A 22,771-nucleotide genomic window follows, 5' to 3' on the forward strand; every position below is an offset into this window, starting at 1 on the left:
ATGTCTTGAAGTTGTTCTTTTGAACAACTTTTTCGAATATAATGGCACTCTCTACAAACAAATTAAGGGCACCTCAATGGGAGCATCTTGTGCCCCGAGTGTAGCCAATACATTTATGGGTGAGTGGGAACTATGTAACATCTTTAATGAGTTGGCTCCTTTTTTTGAAAATGTTTCTGTTTGGAAGCGATTCATAGATGATATTTTCTTTATTTGGAGTGGATCAGTTGAAATGTTGGAAGCGTTTGTTCTTTGGCTCAATGCCAGTGACCCCAATCTCAGATTTACAGTAAATTACAATAACTGTAAGGTTGACTTTTTAGATATCAGCATTGAGGGCATCAGTGGACAATTGAAAGTTAGCCTTTTTAGGAAACCTACGGCCAAGAATACCATCTTAAAATTCGATAGTTTTCATCCAAATTGCCAAAGAGAATCTATCCCATTTGGAGAATTCTTACGGATTTGCCGTAATTGTACTGATATGGCGGCTTACCACAAATATGGAGATGAGCTTAAGGATAGACTACTCAAGCGAGGCTATCCCCATCGTCTAGTACGACATGCTTTTAAAAGAGCTAAATACTATGAGAGAGTAGCCTTATTACAAGGATCTAACCGCCCGGAACACAACAGTATAACTTGTGTTATTAATCATTCAACTTTGAATTTCAAGATCAGGAACATCATAAATAAAAACTGGAGAATATTGAATACCGATGAGCATGTTCCCTCTATGCCGCTTCCCTTACTAGCTTATAGAAGAAATCAGAACTTGAGGGACCTATTAGTGCATACTCGCCAAACTAAAAAATCTCCCTCAGATGGCCTACGTTCCATCACGGGGCTTCCTATCATCTTGGGTAATCATAGGTGTGGTTCGTGCCACGCTTGTGACTCTGCGATCACATCTGAGATTATTGAATATAATGACAAGAAAATTAAACTCCGCCACCTGACAAACTGCCGCAGTAGTAATATAATTTATATTCTATTCTGTGGTTGTGGGTTGGCCTATGTAGGAGAGACTGGCCGTGAATTTCGCACACGTTTTAGCGAACATAAATCTGCAATCAGGACTAAGAGAATGACGGCACCGTTGGTTGAACACTTTCTTAAAGTGAACCATAATGAGCAGGACATCAAATGGTCGATTTTGGAAAAAGTGCAACTCAGATCAGGTCAGCCTACAGAAATTACACGCAAGAAACGCGAAACTTTTTGGATATACCACTTAGACTGTGTTAGACACGGTCTGAATGAGGAAATATCTTGGTACATCACACAATAGCGTGTATTTCATTCTATATAGTCAGTGACTGTCACTCCAACCTGGATGCTATATATGGTTGTGGAATCACGATATTCTGCCTGTGTTGTTGGCAGTGGTCATTACAGGTGCCTGGTTGTTAGTATTAGAACTCACCTATCGTATGGGAGATACTTAATTTACTTTTTGGCACATCATATGCAGTGGTGTCACTTACTTTCTTTTCCTACCTTATTTGGTTTTTCCAAAATAACTTTATTTGTATATATTAATATTTTCTATTTATAGATTATTCTTTATTTTTTACATTTGTCTTACCGTCGAAATAATGGGATCCTTCAGATCAGGTTTCAGTCTGATCTTTGTCTTGATACGTCTGTGCCTTGCCGGCATGGTTAGATCGTCGATACAATCTGGGTAAATAATGGGATCCTTTAGATCAGGTCTCAGTCTGATCTATTTCTTTATACAACTGTGCCCTGTCGGCATGATTATACTCTTCCAATAGGGCGCGCGTTTATAAACTTTAATATCGTGTCACTATTAGTACTGGTAAACATTGAAATCAGGAGTCCATTCTCTATTCTTATGACTCTACTTACGAGAATCTCCTGAGATATCGCGAGACTTTTTGCCGTTGGTTCTGCTTATATACATGTCCGGTGGCCCTTACTTTCGTTTGGAACCACCGGTCCATGTGGGACTTCTCTTTGACCATGCACTTTGTGCACAGATTTAGTAAGTATATACTCATGCGAATTATGATCATCGTCTCTCAGTTTAGGGAAACGCGCCGGGCTAGGTCGTTATTTGTATTGCTTCTTACCGATATGTGACTTTGTCCCTCTCGTATTAACAGTCTCCCCAGCTAGTTGAGAATATTTATGTTTTAGTGCAGGGAGTGAGGTACTATTTTCAGCGGACCTATGGGGGGTATGATTACCATACTGAGGTAGATATCGGAAGCTTCTATCCGATAAATAATTACATGCAGTTATGATACCTACCTAGCTGCGTTTAATGTACATCAGCCATACTTGTATGTCTGGAGTTGATAACATTGGACGGTGTCATGCCGCATATAATTATCAGACGGACCTCTCTTGTTAGGACCTGACGTATTTAGACAACCCAGTTTCTGCTGAGACTTGCTCGCCTTATAGGTAGTTACTCGGTTTTAGTATTCTAACAGTTGTTTCGTTTGGGGTAGTGTGTTAGTCTTACACTATCCGAGTGAGATTGAGTCTTACCCCTTCCCTCTTTTTCTTGTATTCTATAGAATTGTTGGGGTCTTTATATACAGATTGTCATACACGACCCTTAAGTGAAATACAAGTGAAAGAAGCATCGGGGGTTCGTGGGATTATAACCACGCACATGATTTTAAGGTGGATTCTCTTGCATTTTTTATATACCATCAGTGTCTGATAGTATGTGGGGGACACCTATGGAGCTGCTTATATCTTCTTCCCTCTGCTTGTGATCTATTCCAGTTGGATATAAGAATTAAACTTGGCTCTTTGGGACTTGCGACATCATTTTCCCATTACTTTTGGACAATTGTAGAGACTTCCACATTTCAAATATAGGTAAGTTATGATCACCCTGAGGTAACATTGTCTGTTTAGTGACTTTTTCTTTATATATTTATTTTTTTAGCACGTTTTTTCCTTGTTCCAGATATTGGTTATACTGAGAGTTATCTCTTCCGTGGCTCATGTTCACGACACTGCCGTTTGAAAAATTAAACAGAACCCATGGTTTTTAGTGTGAGTAACTATACGCCTACCATGTATCTTACTATGTTTCATGTTTTCTAGATGCTGATAAGGATTTTTTGCCCTCAGTCTCATTGACATGTCAGGACATATATGTTATACGATTAGACCAATTGAGTAGGTCTTATCAGCACTCGCTTTAGTACCTTCCTTGTGCTCCCATAGGACTGTATTAACTAGTATCTGTGTACATTCTCTGAAGATTTGGATTATGTTGTGTCACATGCAGAGTTAAAGTGTCAACATTAGGTTTTAACTATGTAAATAAGTTGTGTATATAAACTTGGGGTATTTTTCTAATCCTTGGTGACAGTATACATACAACATCTTTCCTATTATACTTTTTAGGTCCCCTGGTTTCTATTGGGTCTCTGACTACCTGGAAAAGGTCCTGAGGAAGGTGGCCCTGTGCCGCCGAAACGCGCGTTGACCAGAGTGCGGGGTCTCATACTTAGTTTTGAGACCTGTTAATTAGCAGGGGGCTCCCTGCTGATTAGTACCCAGATTCCTTTTTCACATGTAGTACATGTGTATGCAATGTTAGTATGAATAGGTGAGGATGTTGTGATTGGTTGTGTGTTATCAGGGGCATATGTATTGTTATTTAATTGTTTTTCTCATGATTAGTTTTTGTTAATGCAATGTAAAAAACTATTTTCTCTTCTTTTCTTGTATGAATTATGCAATTATTTCTGATGTGTTAATTTTGTGATTATGTGTCTCTTATGAATTCTAACTTAAATGAAAATATAAATTTGAAAGCAATGCTAAGAATAAAAGATTAAAAACTTCATATATTTTTTGAAGAAAATAAAAAAAGTTTGTTGTGTATCTGTCACCTTTAATATGAAGAATGTGATGCATACGTGTAATGAATAATTGTGGCCAATGAGGGAACTTTTTTCTAGTTGTACTTTGACATTTGGAATATTCCTTCAGCTGCAGATTTATCCTCTCTGCAGAAACATACTTTTCGAAATAAAATAAATTTGAAAAGTGGCCTTGCAGTTAACTATGCAGCGATTATTCAATGGTCATAGATCAACCCAGGTCATTTTTCCCACTGCCTGCTTTAGGGGCCGTACTATGATCCCTTTCTCTGCGCTACCGCAGAAGAGGTCTGTTTTTTTCTTTATCCTCCATGAAAAATCTCCAAGTTAGTGTATGTTCTGCAGACAGGAGCCTTCGGTTCTACGAAAATCCAATTACCGACCATTTCAGGCCATGCTCTAATTGGGAGACTTTTCAAATGAATGTATGTGCTGAGGACGTGAAAAAAAAGTGCGGACCCCTTCTGCACCAGTGCAGCACAGGAAAGCGGGATCATGATATCACCTCTGTTCCAATGTATTTTGTTTTAATTTGTTTAACCACCTTTATTTCACTCTAGTGGGACTGTTTTCCTCACGTAATTCAACTTTTACAGCTTTCATTTTTCATACCAAACTTAAAATTTTCTCTTTCTAATGCTATTTTATTCTTGGGTCTTAACCCTTTTGCTGGTAGAGTGCATGTAGGTTGGCTTAGAGCTACTTTTAGATCTCAGGCAACCAGACAGCGCAAGTTAGCAGTTTGGAAAAAATCTACTGTGAGCTCACCACAAACCTTCAATAGACATTGCTTACCATTATTTGGCTTTTTTGTCACTCAACACCATGACCCAGTGGGCCAGAGTCTTAGGGAGAGCCCTTCCATCCCAGAGGATCATGCTAGCGTTCTTAGCAGACAAAGGTGAATTAGTTACTTACCTTTGGTAAGCTATTTTCAGTGGACACTCTGTGAGTCTCCCCAGGCATTAGACTGGATCCGGAAACTCTTGCAATAACTCATGCACTCCAACAGTTAGAACCAAACATCGTCTTCCTGCCGCCGGACATGATGGTATGGAGCCACATACAGATGCTACTCTTGCACGTTAGCGTCAGTTGTCCCCCATTTTTTTCAGCACCCTCAGACACAAAGAATAGCTAACAAAACTGAGTTTATACAGATAGTGTGCATACAAGATGCTGGGTGCAAAGATGTAACCCAGTACTGGGGTGCACTGTGCCACAAGGCAGGTGGCGGTAAAATCTGACTAGTTTCTTCATCCCTGGTCCTCCGAGTAAAAACTGAGAAAGAATCAGATCAGAACTTCGGAAAGAGATTCCTTTTCACTGTGAAAAGGAGTCAGTACCTTCAGTAAATTCGGTGCCCAAGGCAAGGTGCTGCTGGGCTAAAGATAACAGGAAAAAAACTTCAGACAGGTTAGCATGAAGTGGGTCGACCGATTTGGTCGCACACCAAGCCACAAATTTGTCCCAATCGCAGACATATACAGATTTAGAAGAGGGACACCTGGTTGCCAAGTTAACATCCATAACGTCAGGGGGAAGGTCAAAGGTGTTCAACTGCCACCGCTCAATCTCCATGCATAGAGGTGGAGGGTGTACAAGTTCAGGTGCAGAACCCTGCCCTGCTGCTATTACTCAGGATCCTCCTAGAGGGGAAACCCAATTTGAGGACAGATGCTCGGGATACCATACTCTCCTTGCCCAGTCTGGGGCCACTAAGATGACTTGGGCCCAGTCTGTCCTGATCTTCTTGAGAACTCGGGGAAAGAGTGGCATTTCGAAGTCCACTCTAAGTGGAATGAGTCTCCAAGTGCGAGCCACCTTGGAAATCCCAACGGGCAGAAGTGCTGATGTCGCGAGTTCTTCGCGGTGGAAAACAGATCGAGCCAAGATTCTCCTCATTTGCGGAAGAAACCCTGTGCTACCTCCAGGTGCAACCGCCATTCACGATCTACTAGGTCCACCCTAGTTTTCTGAGATGCCATCAGGTGTTGTCTCACTATGAAAATCCCCTGGTGCTCCATTTACATACACAGTCATAGGGCCCCCAATTTCACAGTCCAAAACCCCACCACGCATGTTGCAATACTAAATGGTGGTGGTGTTAGCAACTGGCGTGCTTGACCAGCATGATGCAGGAGGCCATCAGTCCCATCAGCCTAACAGTGACCTCACTGAGATCCAGGACCAAGTCCAAAAGATCAGGATCATAGACTGAATGTCCTGTACTTTCTTTTCCAGAAGAAAAGGCATGAAACCAAACCATGCCCATAGTGTCTTTTATGGAAAGGAGCATCTTAGGAGTCAGATGTGACTTCAGCACAATGATAGTGAACCCCAATAGTGTCCGGAGGTTCGCTGCAGTCTGGAGGTGGGTGATGACTGCCTGGGGCGGGGCGGTAATTAAGCCAGTCGTCAAGGTAGGAAAATACTGGGACACCTGACCTCCGCAGATGGGCCGCCATCCCTTTCATGAACACCTAAGGGGTGCTGGTGAGGCAGAACAGGAGCACAGCTCACTGAAAAAAGCTTGTGGACCACCGTGAACCTCAGTTAGCACCTGTGGGCCTGCTGGACGGGAATGTAGAAACAGGTGTCCTGCAGGTCGAGCGTTACCATCCTGTTTCCAGGGTCAATGGCAGACCAGATCCGAGCCAAAGTAAGTATCTTGAACTTGTCCTTCCTTAGGAAGGCCTGGAGAGGGGGCAAAAATCTAAAATGGGGCGATGTCCCCATCCTTTCTTGGCACCAGAAAGAAGCTGCACCTTCTCTATGGCTCCCTGGCCAGAAGAGCTTGCACTCCTTGATGCAAAAGGAACAGCTGGTCCTCAGTCAGCCGTTCTTGGAAAGGTGGCAAGGGCGGTGGGAGTGTCCAAGAAGGGGAGGGCGTAACCCTTCTGAATTAACTGTAGCACCTACTTGTGCAAGGTGAAACATGAATCCTGACACCAACAGGGTGTTTGTGCGCGAGTAAGCACCCATTTAAAAAGCTTAGGAACCCCGCAGCCAAAGGAGCATAAGATTGGCCTGCGCCCTGCCCCTGTTTTCCATGTGAATCATCGCATACCCGCCCACAGCCCTGAAAGGACTGGGGTGAATGTTGAGCTGATGGTGGCAGGTAATGAGACTGAAACCCTTGTCCAATCCCATTCCGGGAGGAATCAGCCCTGGGGTTGGCATGGGGTGGCCGACAACCCAAGCGAGTGGGCCGTAACACCTTCCTTAAAGCACTATGAGTCTGCTTATCCCTAAAAAGTTTGGAGACATCAAATAGCAGGTCCATAAAGCTAGTTTGGACATCCCCAAAGAACCCAGTGGACCGCTTCCAAGCAAGTCGCCCGAGGACCACCCTGATACCAGTGGCCCTGTCCAAAGAATCAGTCACGTAGAGCCCACAGTGGATTGAAAACTTAGCTGCATGACCGCCATCCTGACTGGCCTGGGACAGAACAGTTCTGGCTTCCTCCAAAAACATGGGCTGGCCTGGGGCCTCTGAACCCCACAGGGTGTGGGAAAAACATCCCAAAAGACAGGAGATGTTTATTGATAGGAGGCCCAAACTCATGGACAAGAGCACTCTATATTCAAATGTATCACTGCATTTCAACTATGTCACATGGCGCAGAGGAGAACGCCTTCAAGTTAATTTTGCTGGCGGAGGCCTGCCTCACCAGTCTCTCAGGAGAAGGATGTTGAGACAAAAAGGCTGGATCTCCCAGCAGTAGCCGATCACGGCAGGCAACCTGGCAATTGACTTGCACCCCTAAACAGGCTGTGGCACAGGTCCCCAAGAAGTCATCTGTCAAGTCCTCATTAAATGGGAGGAGAGGCTCATGCAAAGTGCGACCAGGCTGTAGAACGTCAGTCAAGAGATTAGATTTGACCTCCTGCACAGGCAGATGGAGGTTTACCACATTTGTAGTCCTGTGTATCATCATTGCAAAATATGCTGTTTTTAAAGTGGTGGGTTCGGGTGACAAAGTCTGGTGGGTTGTCAAGTGGGCTCACCTCTTGCAATTTTTCCTACTAGTTATTCTCCTAAAACTGTCCAATGGTTCCTCGCACATGTCTGAATCTGTCCCAAAATGTCATGGAAGACACATTCCGTGGTCTGGGGCAGGGCCAGTGGCCAAATTAGAAGGATTCTTCAAAAGAAGAAGTGGCATCGGATTCATGTTGAAGTCGGCGGTGGGCTGCCCCGCAGTGACCGGTGCTGGCAAAGTTGCCAACGGCTTTAGTGGCTCATACTCTGACAGGGGTCGCAGTGCCGAGGGCAGGGCATATGACGGGAGTTGCAATGGATCCAGAGGGCCAAACTGGCACTAAGGGAGGGTCGACGGCGTAGATCTGGTTGGGGAACCTCTCAGTTCCATGTGGTCTGAAGGCGCTCCAGAGGGAGCCGTCAGCACAAATAAGTGCATCATCTCTGCTTGAAACTTCTGAAACTGGGCAGGAGTAACTCCAGGCTTGGAGAACTTGGAATGGTGCAGAACAGGAATAGCAGATAACTCAGCCAACCGCCTTGTCTCTTCTTGTAACCTCCCATGAGGACACCCCGTTACATGCGTTGTTACTTCCTAGGTTTTAATTACAGCCTCACGGCACTATTTTCTTTACCCTTTCCTTGCTGCCGTTGGCCAACAGCCGTCGCGAGCACTACCTTGGTAGTGCTGCGCACGTCCGTTGGTCGACGCGGCCCCTCCCACATAATAGAACGCTCCGCACTGCGGCAAAATTATCACCGCGATAAACGGGTTAAAGGCTTCAGGCAGGACACACACTTAGCCCTATAATAGGCTGGCAGTGGTTACTTCACTCACTAGAACATCTCACATTTATATGAGACCGTCTATAAATTTCCCTTCATCAGCTCCACACAGAGTACAACCTAATCCGAAATTAATGTAATAATTCTTTTCACATTTCAAAACAACTAATTGTATATAAGGACATAGCTATTTGAATGTACTCTTAGTACTGTCTTGCATGCAATGCATTATGGGTAGGGTGGATTTACCATATCTTCTGCAGGGTGCGGTACTATATGTGACCAAAAGAGGTCACCCTGCAACATGGCTAGGTAAAAAACATTGCCATTAATAATGCCAATAAATCCAACTTTGTAGATATGCAGAGCTGGTGCCTTGCTCACTAGGGACCTCTGAGGACCAGTTTGCTGTACTGCACCTAGACATGAAGTGCTGGTGCCTTGCTCACTAGGGACCTCTAGGAGCAGCTTGGGGTGCTGCACCGAGACATGCAGTGCTGGTACCTTGCTCACTAGGGACCTCTAGGAGCCGCTTGCGGTACTGCACCTAGACATGCAGTGGCGGTGTCTTGTTCACTAGGGACCTCTAGGCTCTAGGAGCAGCTTGCAGGACTGCACTGAGACATACAATGCTGGTTCCTGGCTCACTACATAAGCATTTGTAATGCACTAGGTCAAGAATTACTGTAAGTATGAGCTATTGCCGTAGCATTATTATTTGCAACGCCAAAACCTCAAACTATCATTAATACGAGACCTATTGCATTGCAAATGCTTGTTTATCTTTCGCCACCTCAGCAGTCCCAGTATTCCGCTACCTGGGAGAGATGGTGGTCCATACACCACAGAAGTGCCTTCAATATATCGGACTGGCCTTCGCTCCTCCATGCAGTTTTGGAACCCGCTCCCTTTCTTGCTTATGGGTCGATGGCCATCTCCAAGATGGTGTTCCTACCAAGATGATTCTATTCAATTCCGCGTGCCCTGAATGTTTTACCCCCGGCGGTGTTTTGGCATTTGCATTTCCTTCTTAACACACTAATCTGGTCTAGGGGTCAGAGCAGAGAGGTGAGGGAAATACTCTTTCAGCTACTGGAGGGGGGGCTTAGCGGTTCCTAATCTGGAACAATATCACCTGGCCTCCCTGGTGCAGTATGAAGCACATTGGTATGAGGAGGGCAACTGCGAGAGATCGCGTCAATGCGTCAAGGGTCGCCTCTCTTCCCACAACTCCTGCCTCCATATGGGAAGGCACCGTGCGGGTGGTCCTGGGGAGAGCTCCCTTCGCCAGGGACTTTGTATTTTGGGATTTCGCTGGCCTTCTGGGTGTTGTTGGAGTTGGTGGATGTTTCGGTCGGGAGGGAGGTTGGCTGCTAAGCACTGGGGGACCTGTTCCCCAATGAGGAATTAATTGAATTTGAGGCAGCACATGTAAGTTTTTAAGTAAGACAGTTCTTTCAATATGCTAGTATTTCGGTCATAAAGTGGGAGCTATGGTCTACGTTTCTGGTGGCTCCGACCACGTCGCTGACTTTCAGGGCCTGTTGGAGGTGGGTGGGGTTCCCCATCTAGTCTTCCTCCTCTACGGGGCCATGATTCCAGATCGGCTATGTGTCCCGTTTCCTGCTCAGGAGACCTTTGGTTGTGAGTGCTGGATCGACTGACAGGTGTGGGTGGACGCATGTTGCCGCGGACCATGCAATATGCCAGTTGCGAGACATTCTCCATCATAGAGGCCAGAAAAAGGCTTTTAAATTCCTACACCTAATGATGCCTCAGGCTCAGCGGTGGGTAGCAATAACGTGGATGGGCCAGCAGGGACCGAGTGCAGAGCGATGGCTTGTGTATATGGTTGAATGGGACCATGGTAACACTCGAGTTAGGATTTGTGGCAGCAAAAATCGCCAAAAAGGACTTGTTAATGCATTTCTGCAGCCTGCACACAGCTAAAATTACAGCAAAAAAATATTAAAAGGAGAGGGATGAGATAAAGAAACAGAAACAAAAGCCCTTGTTTGTCCCATTTTGACAGATTGATCGTTACATATAATTTGGAAGAAGATTACTTCGCATGTAATGGTCTATAGCACAAATATTTATTAACAAAAGGTGTTGAAACAAATGATTAAAACATCATCTGCAATGTATTGAGTGATGACCTTGATTTATATTGGTCACCCTGAGTGGGACGGGTAAGCCCAGACGTGGGTCCCGTGCTCTCCGTGCCACTGGAGTGAAGCTATCCTGGCTGATGAGGACTGAAAGTCCGCAACTGGCCCTAGGATGCTGGTTTCCAGTCCTGGCCTGGCAGTTCGGGCTGGACTGTTGCCATTGGGTACAGGGTCAAGACTGATTTAGACAGGCAGAGATACAATCAAAGAGTCACTGGAGGAGTAGCTGAGCTCTCAGAGCAGAAGTGGACTATTACTGGGACATGATTTAGTGTTCATTAAAGCGGTGTGCCTTCAGCTCCTTCCTAACTTAGAATAATGTTGGGGCAGGGTTGATGGATATGGGAATGTCGGTCCAGATGCTGCGTTCACTGATGGAGGCCTTTGCCTTGCCTTCTTGCACTTTTTTGTGTCCAGTCTGGTTGTGCCCAGGCTGTGGTTGTGTGCCAAGACCCCACCAGTGGCAGTGAGCTAGTCTGTCAGATTTGTTTTGGAGGGAGAAGGAGAGCTAGGAGGGGGCAAAGGGAGGTGGTTGGAGTGGGGAGTTCTAAATTGAGGCGGTCATAATTTTTTTATGCTGAGGGACGGAGAGGAGAGGCAGTGAAATTCCAAGTAGGTTTAGGGAGTTGAAGAAGGGGACTTTTAATTGGGTTTTTACTTACATAAATTAGGTTTCTTTATGTACCCTTAAATGAGTATTACAGTGTTTGGTGAGATGAGAACCAACAAAATCAAATGCTGTATGAGAGTTTGGATTAGCAAAACCTAACACACTCTTTATCTAATTGTCCAGTGTTAAAAGATATGCTAAGACATTACACAATGAAGCCCTTTCAGTGATAATAATGTCCACACTGTGCATTACGTTTTTACATTTGTTTCGAATGATTGTCTAATGAGATATGTAAGAACTATATTTTTAGATTCTTTTAAATGCAACTTTAGCATCCAGTAGTGAGAGTTTATTAACAAATGATTTCAGCTTCTGTGACATAAGATGACAGCCACGCAAGTGGACAATGAGGTTATGCTATGACAAATAAAGTGCACAACTGTTTTATTACTGACTGCTAATGCTTATTGTAAACTAAAGTACAAGTCTCAATGTTTTAGAACATTTGCAAACTCGTTTTCTAATAAAGGTCATAGTATATATCCCAAATATAAATGTGCAAACAAGGAAGAAGATTAGCAGATGGATTTTGTCAATTTACCTTCATGGTCCTCTAGCCGAACTCCTAGTTCAGGTAGTAAGTCATCTCGGAGATCATCACATACTTTCAGCACTTCAGAAACTGTAAAATAGAGAACTATAATTTATCTTCTCAAGCGTTGGTGTCGCTCTACAACATCAAAGGATATAATCTTAGGTTCACAATACTATATTCAAGATTCCACTTTCAGCAGTTGATAAATCAAAGTCTGGAAAACTGGTAAAACATTGCTGGCCTGTGGTGCCGTCCCAGACTACTCAATAGTGATCCACACTAAGCACTGACACCACCACCAATCCTGCAGTTGTGTAGCAATTAATAAAATAACCATTGGGCCCTTGTTTAACAAAACCACTGCCACTTATGCGGTCAAGGAATACTCCCTACCATGCTAAACCCCTTATATGCTCTATGTTTACTGAAGGGAGGTGTGGGAACTTTTTCCGGATTCCCTAGGCAGTGAAGAATTACCGGCCTCAGGTTGTGTCTATCAGAGCCTTTTACTATTGGAGTCCTGGGGATTAAGCTTAGTGTTGAACCCAAAACGGAGGACTACAAACCCTTGGGAAAGTAGAGCAGGCCAAGGCTTACTCATGGAGGTGATGATGGGTTAGAGGCTCAGACCTTCATTAGCAACTTGATCTGGTAAATAATTCAATGCCCATTGTTCTTTTGACAACAAATTATCTTACTCAACTCACTCCCAACGAAATACTGAACATAATGTTTCAGAAATAACTAATTAAACCGGATAGCACTAATACCTTTCAATAGCTACTGGGGAGGCAGCCTATGCTGATGCTTTAGGACAACCATCTAGGATATTGTCTAAGTCTCTTGGGACTCCCTTGGAGGGAACTGTTACCGGGTGGGTCCTGGGAAGTGCTGACCAGGTTGTAGGCCAGTACACGTTGGAATATTTACTCCCCCCGTTAGTGGAGATCCTGATCCCTTACTTCCTTCTAGATTTTCTGGGTATGCCTGGTACCTTTTCTGTTGTCTCAGTAAGTTTGCAAAGCAGGTTGTGCCTTTGTTCTGCTGGCAAGGCATGCTGCTTGAAATGGTATGCACTGCAAAGCTGACTAAGAATAAAGAGTGGTGATCTTGCCCTGGCCCTACCTCGGAATGAGGTGAGCGAAAGCAGTGGGAGATAGCCCTTAGAGAGAACAATGGACCATGAAAAGGCAGGGGGATACTCTCTAGCTTCAAAGGGCCCCTATCGCTCTCTTCTCTTGTCCGCATCGAAAAGTGTGACTCACTACAAAGAATCCCAGAAATGTCTTGGAAGAGCCCTGCAATTCACACCAGCTGTAGGGACGCTCTCCAATTCTCTGTCCTAGGTATCATTTGGATGTAGCAAATACAGAATGGATCCCAGTGACTATGGCCACATGTATCGCATATGATACACACATGCAGCCTCAAAACACCCACAAATGTGAGCACATACCTCTATGTACTAGGTGAATCTGCAAAGGACTCTGCTGCAGAGGACTGGCACCACAATTTTACAAACAGTAGGAGACCAGTAAAGGACAAGTTATTTACCTTCAGCAAAACCCTATCTGGTAGAGACTATCTAGCTGCAGATGTCTTACCTTGGGCTGCAGGCAGGGCCGGGAAGTCCACTGTTGGTAAACCCAAGGTGGGCTTATTCTCTGGACGGTCTGGGGACCATGCTGGCACCATTGGCCCATTTCAAACCGGGCTAGGGGGCACGGGTGCAGTAGTGCTTTCCAGTGTTGGGCTTTGGCGGTCTGGAGTCCTCGTCTGTTCTGCTGGGTGCCTTCAGGACACAAGAGATCAACTCTGCTACTCTCACCGGAGTTCCTGGGTCTTGGGTGAAGGCTGGAAGTCCTCCTGGTCTTTTGGAGGCGCAGGCAGCTGCAGGACAAGACATCTTTGCCACAGTTGTCAGGGGACAGTAGGCAGGCCAACAGGGTTGGCACCAAAGCAGTCGCTGGTCCTCTCTTCTTGTAGCTCTTCAATGTCCTACTTCTTTCAGGTTGGCAGGATTTGTTTTCCTGGTGCCAGGTGCTCCCCAAAATACTAGATTTAGGGCTGTTCTGGGAGTGTGGGGTAGTAGCTTACCCCTGGGGTAACTACGTCCCTTATATGACCACTTCCCATGGGAAGTGGGCATAACCCTGTCCCAGAGTTCATAATTCTGCCATCATCAAGATGGCAGACTTTTGAATGTTGTATCCACATTGGGTAGCCCACCTTAGGGGTGGAACTAGCCTGAAGGTGAACACGCCTCTCTGACTACTAATTTTCCCGCCTGTCCAGATGCCAAATGGCCTAGTGGGGGTGGCACTGCCTTGGAGGGAAGCCTGGTTCGCATACCAAAGGTGGTAGGCTCTTACCCACTATGAGAGTAGGCTTTGTTCTGGATTTCCTGAGAGTGTGGGCCCTTACCGTTGGGGGTCAGAAACTAGTCTGTGTTGGTAAGCTGGTCAGAACCAGTCAGTCAGCGCACTAGTAGTTGGTAGGTTTTTCAGTGGGTACCTCTAAGGTGCCCACTGTGTGCATGCATTAATAAATCAAATACTGGAATCAGTGTGGGTTCATTATTAGAAGAAGTTTGATACCAACCATCTTTGGTTTCAGTGAACCCATGATGTAGCTGGTGAACTTGTTTTTTCACCAGTGTCCAGTACATGTACTTAAAATGACTTCCCTGATCACTTGCGCTGGCAGTAATTGAACTATCCAGCACAGGGTCATATCTGCTCATGCAGGTATGTCCACACATGTAGTGTAGTGCACCTTGCTTTAGGCCTGCTGTAGGGGTGACTTATCAATGCTGCATGCAATGTCTGCAGGCACGGCACATAAGGATGTGTGCCATGTTGTGTTTTCAATTTTGTCTGCACCAAGACACGCAGCCTACAATGGTAGTCTGCATGAGTTAGGTGATGGGCACTTTAGGGTGGGTCAATACATGCTGCAGCCCTTAGGGGCTCTCTTTAGTACTCCTAACCTAGTTACCTGGAGTACCATTTACTAGGACCTTATGGGGTGCCAAAGGTATTCCAATTGGGGGAAAATGTTTACAGTTTTTTGGAAAAAGATCTGGACAGCAGGAACCCAGTGCACTTGCTGTCCAAATTTAATTGAATACCAGGCAAAAAGGGGAAGTTTCCTACAAGCATCTATTGGCTCCACGTGGCGGTGGCGTTCGCGCCGGACATGATGTGCGCTCTGCCCATATAGGCGTCACCCCGGGCTGAAGTCAGTTCCTTTTTGCGCTTTTCCACACCAGAAACGTGGAGCCACGAAGAACAAGGACCAATGGTGGGGAAACCTAGGGCCCTAAAAGGGGAAAGCCCTGTCCCTAGAAATCTGTTTGCAGAGTGGGAAGGAAGAGTGGGTCGATAAGGAATTTGCAGCGATACAGAGCCTCTACCAGAAAAGGCGTTACCAAAGGTAAGCAGCTTCTAGCCACAGATTCCTTACCTAAGAATAGATACCCAAGCAAAACCTCCTTGGAGGTGGGTCTGCGAAACAATTTCATACCAAAAAGTTCTGCAGGACCGAACGGGCAAAGTGCTCATCCCGACGGATCTGACTGTCCAAGCAGAAGAGTTTGGTGAAAGTGTGCAAGGAAACCCACGTTGCTGCCTGACAGATGTCCAGGACCGGTACTCTGCGTTCTAATGTAGTGGTCATAGCTTTTGCTCTGGTGGAATGAGCATGCAAGCCTTCAGGGGAGTTGCTTCTTGGCCAATGCATAGCAGATTTTAATGCAGAGCACAATCCATTTGGAGATGGTCTGCTTCAGCACAGCCTCTCCCTTATTTGCCCTCACATACGCCACGAAGAGTTGGTCATCCACCTGGAACTCATTTGTGAAATCAGTGTAGAACGACAGTGCTCTTTTTGGGTCCAGATGATGAAGTTGCTCCTCTTCCTTAGAGAGATATGGCAGAGAAGAAAAAGTAGGCAGAGTGATGAACTCGCCTACATGGAAGGGAGTGACTACTTTCGGCAGAAAGGAAGCTCTAGTTCATAGGATCAGCTTTTCTGGGGATATGTTGAGGTATGGAGGCATGGATGACAAAGCCTAAAGCTCACTGACGTTCTAGACAGATTTTATTGCCACAAGGGAAGCGGTCTTGGTAATAAGGAGCCCGAGAGGACAGTTGTGAAAAGGGAGCACACATCAGGAACCGTCAGGAAAAGATTAAGGTCCCACTGAGGCATGATAAAGAGATAAGGTGGAAACATATGTTGTACACCTTGCAAGAACCTACGTACAATATGGGATTTGAAGAGGGATTGCTGGTCAAGCAATCGCAGAAAGGACGAAATAACAGAAAGATAACCCTTTAATTTGCCCAGAGCAGAGCCCTGCTGGGCAAGGGAAAGAATAAAGAGAAAAACCTGAGAAAGAGGAGCAGAAAGGGGGGGTCAAACCTGCTTGTCTGCACGCCATTCCGAAAACTTACCTCAGCGGTAGGCATATGCTATTTTGGTGGAGGGACGCCTGTGTGCCAGAAAAAAATTGGTAGGAATGACGCATCCGTCACTACAGTTAGATCTGGTTGGGGGATGGAGAGGGGCTTGCTGCTGAAACAATCGCGGTTCATTAACCACCACTGCAGATATTGTGCAGTCCCCTTCGAGACCTGGACAATTTTGGAGAGATTTCCCTGATGCTGCATTCACTGGAACTTCATGACCCACTGTACAGTCCACATATGCCAGAGGCCATGTGTCACAAGCAGAATGCAGGAGGCAATGAAGCCGAGCAACCTCTTTCAGTCGCGCCAAAATCCAGATTAGAGGCTGAAAGATCGATATCAGATTCTGAATATCCTGGACTCGCCATTCGGGAGGATAGGCCCGAAACTGCACTATGTCTAGAACAACTCCTATGAACGAGAGCGTCTGAGAGGGAGTCAGGTGTGAGTTCAGCACATTGATAGTGGACCCCAGCGAATACAGGAGGTCTGCCATAGGCTGAAGGTGGGAGGCGACAGCTTATGACGGTTAGACTGGCACCCCTGATCTACACTAATGAGCTGTAACCACTGCTATCACCTCGGTAAATACCAGAGAAGAGCTGGTGAGGCCAAAAGTGAGCACAGCGAACTGAAAGTGCTCGTGGCCCACCGTGAACCACATGTAATGCCTGTGGACAGGCAGGATGGGGAATGTGGAAATGTGCATCACCATCCAATCTCCTGGCTCCAGGGCAGACAAGACTTAAGCGAGGGTGAGAATTTGCAACTTCTACTTCTTGAGAAAGAAATTGAGAGGGCGCAGGTTTAGGATAGGACAAAGGCCTGCGTCCTTGTTGGACACCATGAATAGCAGGAATAGCAACCACAATCCGTTTCTGGTGTTGTCACCGTCTCTCTACCCACTTGGCCATGACAGCCGTCACTTCCTGACTGAGCAGAGAAAGATGGTCCTGTATCAGCATATAGCATGGGTGGAGGGGTAGTCTTGAAGGGGAGGGGGTAGCCCTTACTGACCAACTACAAAACCCATTGGTCCGATGTGATAGCTCGTCAGTGGTACAGGTGATGGCGGATCGTGCAGCCAAGTAGTTGCCCATGGTCATAAGGAGGCATACTATAAGGGCTTGGAGGCTGCGCCTACCGCAAAGGTGTGGGACTGGCCTGACCGCTGGCTCCCCACTGTAAAGTTTACTCGCCATGGTTGCTGGGCAGATACAGACGCGGCTGGAAGCCTCTTCCGTGGCGACAAAAGGCAGATTGGGGGTGACAAAGGGCCATGGAAAGTCCCAAGGACCTGTCCGTACCCCTGCTGTCCGTAAAGGGTTCCAGCGCTGAAACCGCCTTGTCCCCAAAGAGACGGACATCAAAGGACATGTTCATAACTAAGGCTTGGACATCCCCAGAAAAGCCAGTCCTCCTCAACCAGGTGTAGCGCTGTAGGGCCATTGCTGACAAAACCACTCTCTGCCCAGTGAGTTGGTGTTGTCCAGTCCACATCTGATCGTGAACTTAGCTGTGTCTCTTCTGTCGGCAACCACCTGGGAGAATACGGCCCGGCCTCCACCAGGACAGTTGGCAGCACCTGCGCAACCGTATCCACAGATGATATCATCACCCACTACACTCCCCTCCCCCACAGGGTCCTGGACGATTGGGTGAGCTCTTCAGCAGGCAATCTGGAGCTGCCCCAAAAAGGACTTCAGTATCAAGAGAAAGGCAGGGTGGAGTGCGGTACAAGTGTGCAGAGAGAGAGAGAGACGGCGGTTGTATTAACAGTATGAAGTGGGGGAGAGGACTAGAGAAGGAAGCAGATGCATGACGTGTGCGCGAGAGGGGTGGGTAGACTGGCATAGAAAGGGGCATGCTAAGGGGTGCGGGCAGAGAATCCAAGAGAAAGAGAGAGAAGGCAGTTTTAGAGAAATAGGACCGAAGTAGGACCTACAGCAAGTGAGGTTCTCCGGAAAAAACTCAAGATTTTTGTGAAGGGCAGGAAAGTGGTCTTTGGTTATTTTTCAATTTTCAATTTTAGTTAATCAGCAAATCCGTTTCCTTCACACAAAAGCAGAATACTCGCCCTAAAAAAATGGGTAATTTATACAACTTTCCTCTTGTTCTCTCGCACTCTTAACTCTCTCACTCACGCTGTGTCACTAATCCCAACACTATGCTGTAGGAATGGGGGTTAATTTGTAACTGGAACTCTATTCCCAAAATGTTTCCCTCGCCTTGGCATAAAGACAGAGACGACAAGAAGTGGAAGTGCGGGGATGAGGCAGCAAAAGTGAAAGCGACCACGCTAAGGCCACGCTAAATAGAAACAGATGGCCCCCTAAAGATAAGAAATTGCTTCACGACAGCCGTGAAGCAGACAACCCAGTCTGGATGGGCCGGATGAAAAGGAGTAAGGGCGGCAACAAAAAAGCATCCTTTTCAATGGGAAGCCAGCATTTAGCATAAACGCTGTCGCGACCCAATGAAAATGATGGGCGGGGCTTCAAGTACCCTTCTGAAATCTCATCATTAACAATATGTCTCGCAGAGCGAGCAGCGCATGCGCGCTGCAACGCTAGGCGAGACCTAAAAAGTAATGAAGCTAGGCATTGTTAGATTCAATTGGGTAGGTTAAGCCTTTTGGGAGGCGTGCATAATACAACTTTTACTAAATCCCCAAAAACCTTAGGAATTATTTTAACTCATTATAAATCGTATCAAGGACTGGTAATTCTTCACTCAACATGAAATTCTGTTTTAATATAAAATGCGTAGATAACACAAATATGACACTGATCTCTTACCTTTCTTTTCTCTGGCAATTTTCCTCACTCCTTCCCTAAATTCAGACAACACTTGCAGATATGGCATCACTGTAGATTCAAGCTGATGAAAAAAAAGATTTGCATTCAGCAACAACTGAACCATAGCTAAAATGTACTAACGACGAGACAAACATTATGAGCATGGTGTGTCTGGGAATTAAGAAAGTCATGGCTTAAAACCTTCTGAATACATTATATGCGTACTCTGAGAGCAGGCCCTTTTTATGTTTCAATCTGTTTATTTAAGGTGTAATGCAAAATAACATCATAGCATTGTCACTCTGCATCAGTGATAACAAATCCAGCTGGATGTTGTACTCTGTACAAGTGCTGTCAATCAATCACCAAAACTCATCGTCTAGTGTAGGGCATCTGAACATAATTGCTCCATGCAGCACTTCCATCCATTTCAGTCATATGAATACTGATTACAATCTCCGTTACAGAACTCAACGTATATAGAGGCTGACTTAAATGCTAGTGCACTGCCAGGATTCTCCAATTATTAGTAACAACGAAAAAATAAAACACCATTGGTGCATCTCTTACTCCATCAAGCAAAATATTTACACACCACATCAGACAATTTAGGAAAACATGAGAAAAACTATGCAAATCTTTAAAGGACGCTATCAAACTGCACACACTCCTGGATTTCTTTTTGCAGTGTGTCCTATGTAGAGTGTATACTTCTCTTCCACAATGGCATGAAAAACAAGCCTGCTGAAAATCTAAAGGTGGGGTCAAGCAGGCTATTCTCGGTCATCAGGAGTCAAAGAGTAAATGATCTAACGTATGCTACTCCAGACATTTTGGTGAGTTGATGTCTGTGTGGTTAATGTGAATAATAGAGTATTGCAAAGTAACTGTGATAATGCACTTGCAGTAAGAGTATTTACTCTAATACCGTTATACCACAGAATTCATGAAGATGAAATGCAAGTTAAAATCAAGAAGAAAAGTTAAACACACTTTGCATACAATAACTTTAGAAATCTTTCATTTGTGAGTGTAAAACATTTTATGTTTCCTGGTATATACTGGCATGGTCAGAGATCAGTCAATGGAGGGAAAATGAAATACTAAAAATATATATAATTCCAAACTGATTTTAGTAAAAGCACAAACAAGATGTAGAACACTGACCGAAGGATTCGAAGGCCGTTGTACTTGTAATCTGTTCATGCATGACCACTCTATCTCTCTTTATCACACTTTTAAAGACATCCTTTGATGACATCCTATCAAGACAATATTTAGAGAATTGAATTAATCATTGGTTCACAACTCACATTAACATTCTGTGCATTTCCTCCAATAGGGAACCCAATCAATTCTTCATCTTCCATTGCTCCAAATATCTGTTCAAAGAAAGGTTTTAACTTCAACAGGGGAAACCAAGTGTTACAATAAGACAGCGAGCGAAAGCAAAGGGCCCCCAAGGCATATTAATAATAAAAAAGTGTGGCTATCTCAGTAGCACTGTGTGCAAATCCGGGTCATGACAAAGAAGCAGAATATTCTGTACAAGCTAAAAAGGCAGTGGTCAGATGCAATTTCATTGACCATAATGGTAATCACAATACGCAAGGCAGTAAATAATCTATCATTGAAACTATATTTTTTAGACCAAATATACAAACATATCTACATCCTCTGATTGCTGCCACTGTGTGGGAAATGGGGGTGACTTGTCTCATCTCTTGTGGTTTTGCCCTTCCATACGAGCCTTCTGGCAAAGTGCTCCAATTACAATCAACACTACTAGTTCAATAGTCTTGACTTTCACGCCCAAACTGGTTCTCTTGCATGATCGTCTGATATGTCTAATTTGACCCATCACTTGAAGAGATGGAATATGACTGATCTATTGCAGTGGCTAATATATGCATCCTATTACTAGGGAGACCAATTTCTCCCTCAACGCATGAGCATTAGCTGCATGACATGGCAACCACAGCAATGCATGAACACAATGTACAGAGTGCTAGATCAACAACATGTCTTTAATGCTATGTAGTCCTTATTTCTGACTCGTCCGGATGGTGTGTCTAACATGCCATCTGAGTATTATACTTATTTGAGAGTGTATGTAACGTCTTGTAAGTTCCGGAATTCTTAGTTTTAGTTGTGGTCACCTATTTGTGTTCACAATATGCATACGGTTGGCTATGGTGGAACTGGAAAGCCATTATTTTTGTCCTCCTTACAATGGTACTGACATTTGCTTGGGCATAAGCTGTATAGCTGAAGTTACATTGGAAACCTAAGTAATTCAATGCTTCTAGAGGATACAGTAAAACATGCTTTATACTTATCTGGTTAAAGGGAAGGACAGTAGGTCCCTAATCTTCAGTTCAAGCTACATTTAATTAAGAACAATGCCCTAGAGAAGATGTGCAAAAATAATGTCTTCCTGCAAGGCATTAAAATGTGTGGATCATTCACATATCTGAAGAAATAGTCCACATTAATTTCGAATAATTACAGACTAAAGGAAAGTCAAAACTCTGGGCATTACAGTACTGTTACGTACACTTCTCCCCCCCTCTCACAGACAATAAAAAGAAAAACCATCAGGTAAATTAACAAATAATTATGCATATCCAACACACTCCTGCAATTATTATTGTTCAAGAATTTGTAAATCTGATTTATACACGTTTATATATATATATATATATATATATATATATATATATATATATATATATATATATATATATATATATATATATATATCTATATATATATGTATGTGTATGTGTCTATGTATGTGTGTGTGTGTATGTGTGCGTGTAAGTAAAAATATATATATATATTTATGCACACACACATACACATATATACATACATATATATATATATATCCAAGAAAAGTTTTGGCATTCAAGCTGAGGTGGCCTCTGTCAGCGGCGGGCCATGGACAGGGTCGCCACTCCCTACAAACCAAACACACACGTTCACGTTTATCCAAAGAACGAAGTCCAGGCCAGCATAAGTGTTCAAAACCGGATTTATTCCAGAGCCTTCACTCGACGCGTTTCGGGAATTGCCTTCCCTTTCTCACGAGTACAAGAGTTTGTTTGCATCCGTTTTTTAAATAAATCACGTGACAAAATCATAATAGACATAGTTAACAGACTACCCAATTCTCTTATGTCTGGAGCTATGTTGTACACAATTCATCACAAAATGTGCGGCAGTGCTCATGTAAGAAGCATAAAATTATACTTTACACATTTGTTATTTTCTCATGTATATTTTGCATCATAGCGGGCAGTTAGAAGCATTTCGAAGCATTAGCTATACATTACGCTCAATTCTACAAACGCCTGCCCAGATATTTCACTCCGGCCACCTTAGACAACATTCATTGTTTAGGACTATTGGCTGCTTGTAGTTACACTGTTTTGCATGTGGTCAAAACGTTTAGGGTAATGGCGCCAGCA

At 44.5% G+C, this 22,771-nt stretch overlaps 1 protein-coding gene across 5 annotated transcripts in view; it reads right to left on the reverse strand.

The window, feature by feature from the left end:
* CARS1 (cysteinyl-tRNA synthetase 1) overlaps positions 1–22,771 on the reverse strand; it is a 406,480-nt gene that overhangs the window by 107,635 nt on the left and 276,074 nt on the right. For all 5 annotated transcript variants that reach the window (XR_013608861.1, XM_078682918.1, XM_078682921.1 and 2 more), the window contains 3 exons: positions 20,612–20,680; positions 19,299–19,380; positions 12,035–12,115 (listed from right to left, as the gene is read on the reverse strand). Coding sequence is in view for 4 of the 5 variants with exons in the window: in XM_078682918.1 (XP_078539044.1) it covers positions 12,035–12,115; positions 19,299–19,380; positions 20,612–20,680 (232 nt within the window). In the remaining variant the exon portion in view is untranslated. The remainder of the gene's footprint in view (positions 1–12,034; positions 12,116–19,298; positions 19,381–20,611; positions 20,681–22,771) is intronic.

This window comes from Lissotriton helveticus, chromosome 3_1, assembly GCF_964261635.1.
Source record: "Lissotriton helveticus chromosome 3_1, aLisHel1.1, whole genome shotgun sequence".
NCBI lineage: Eukaryota > Metazoa > Chordata > Amphibia > Caudata > Salamandridae > Lissotriton > Lissotriton helveticus.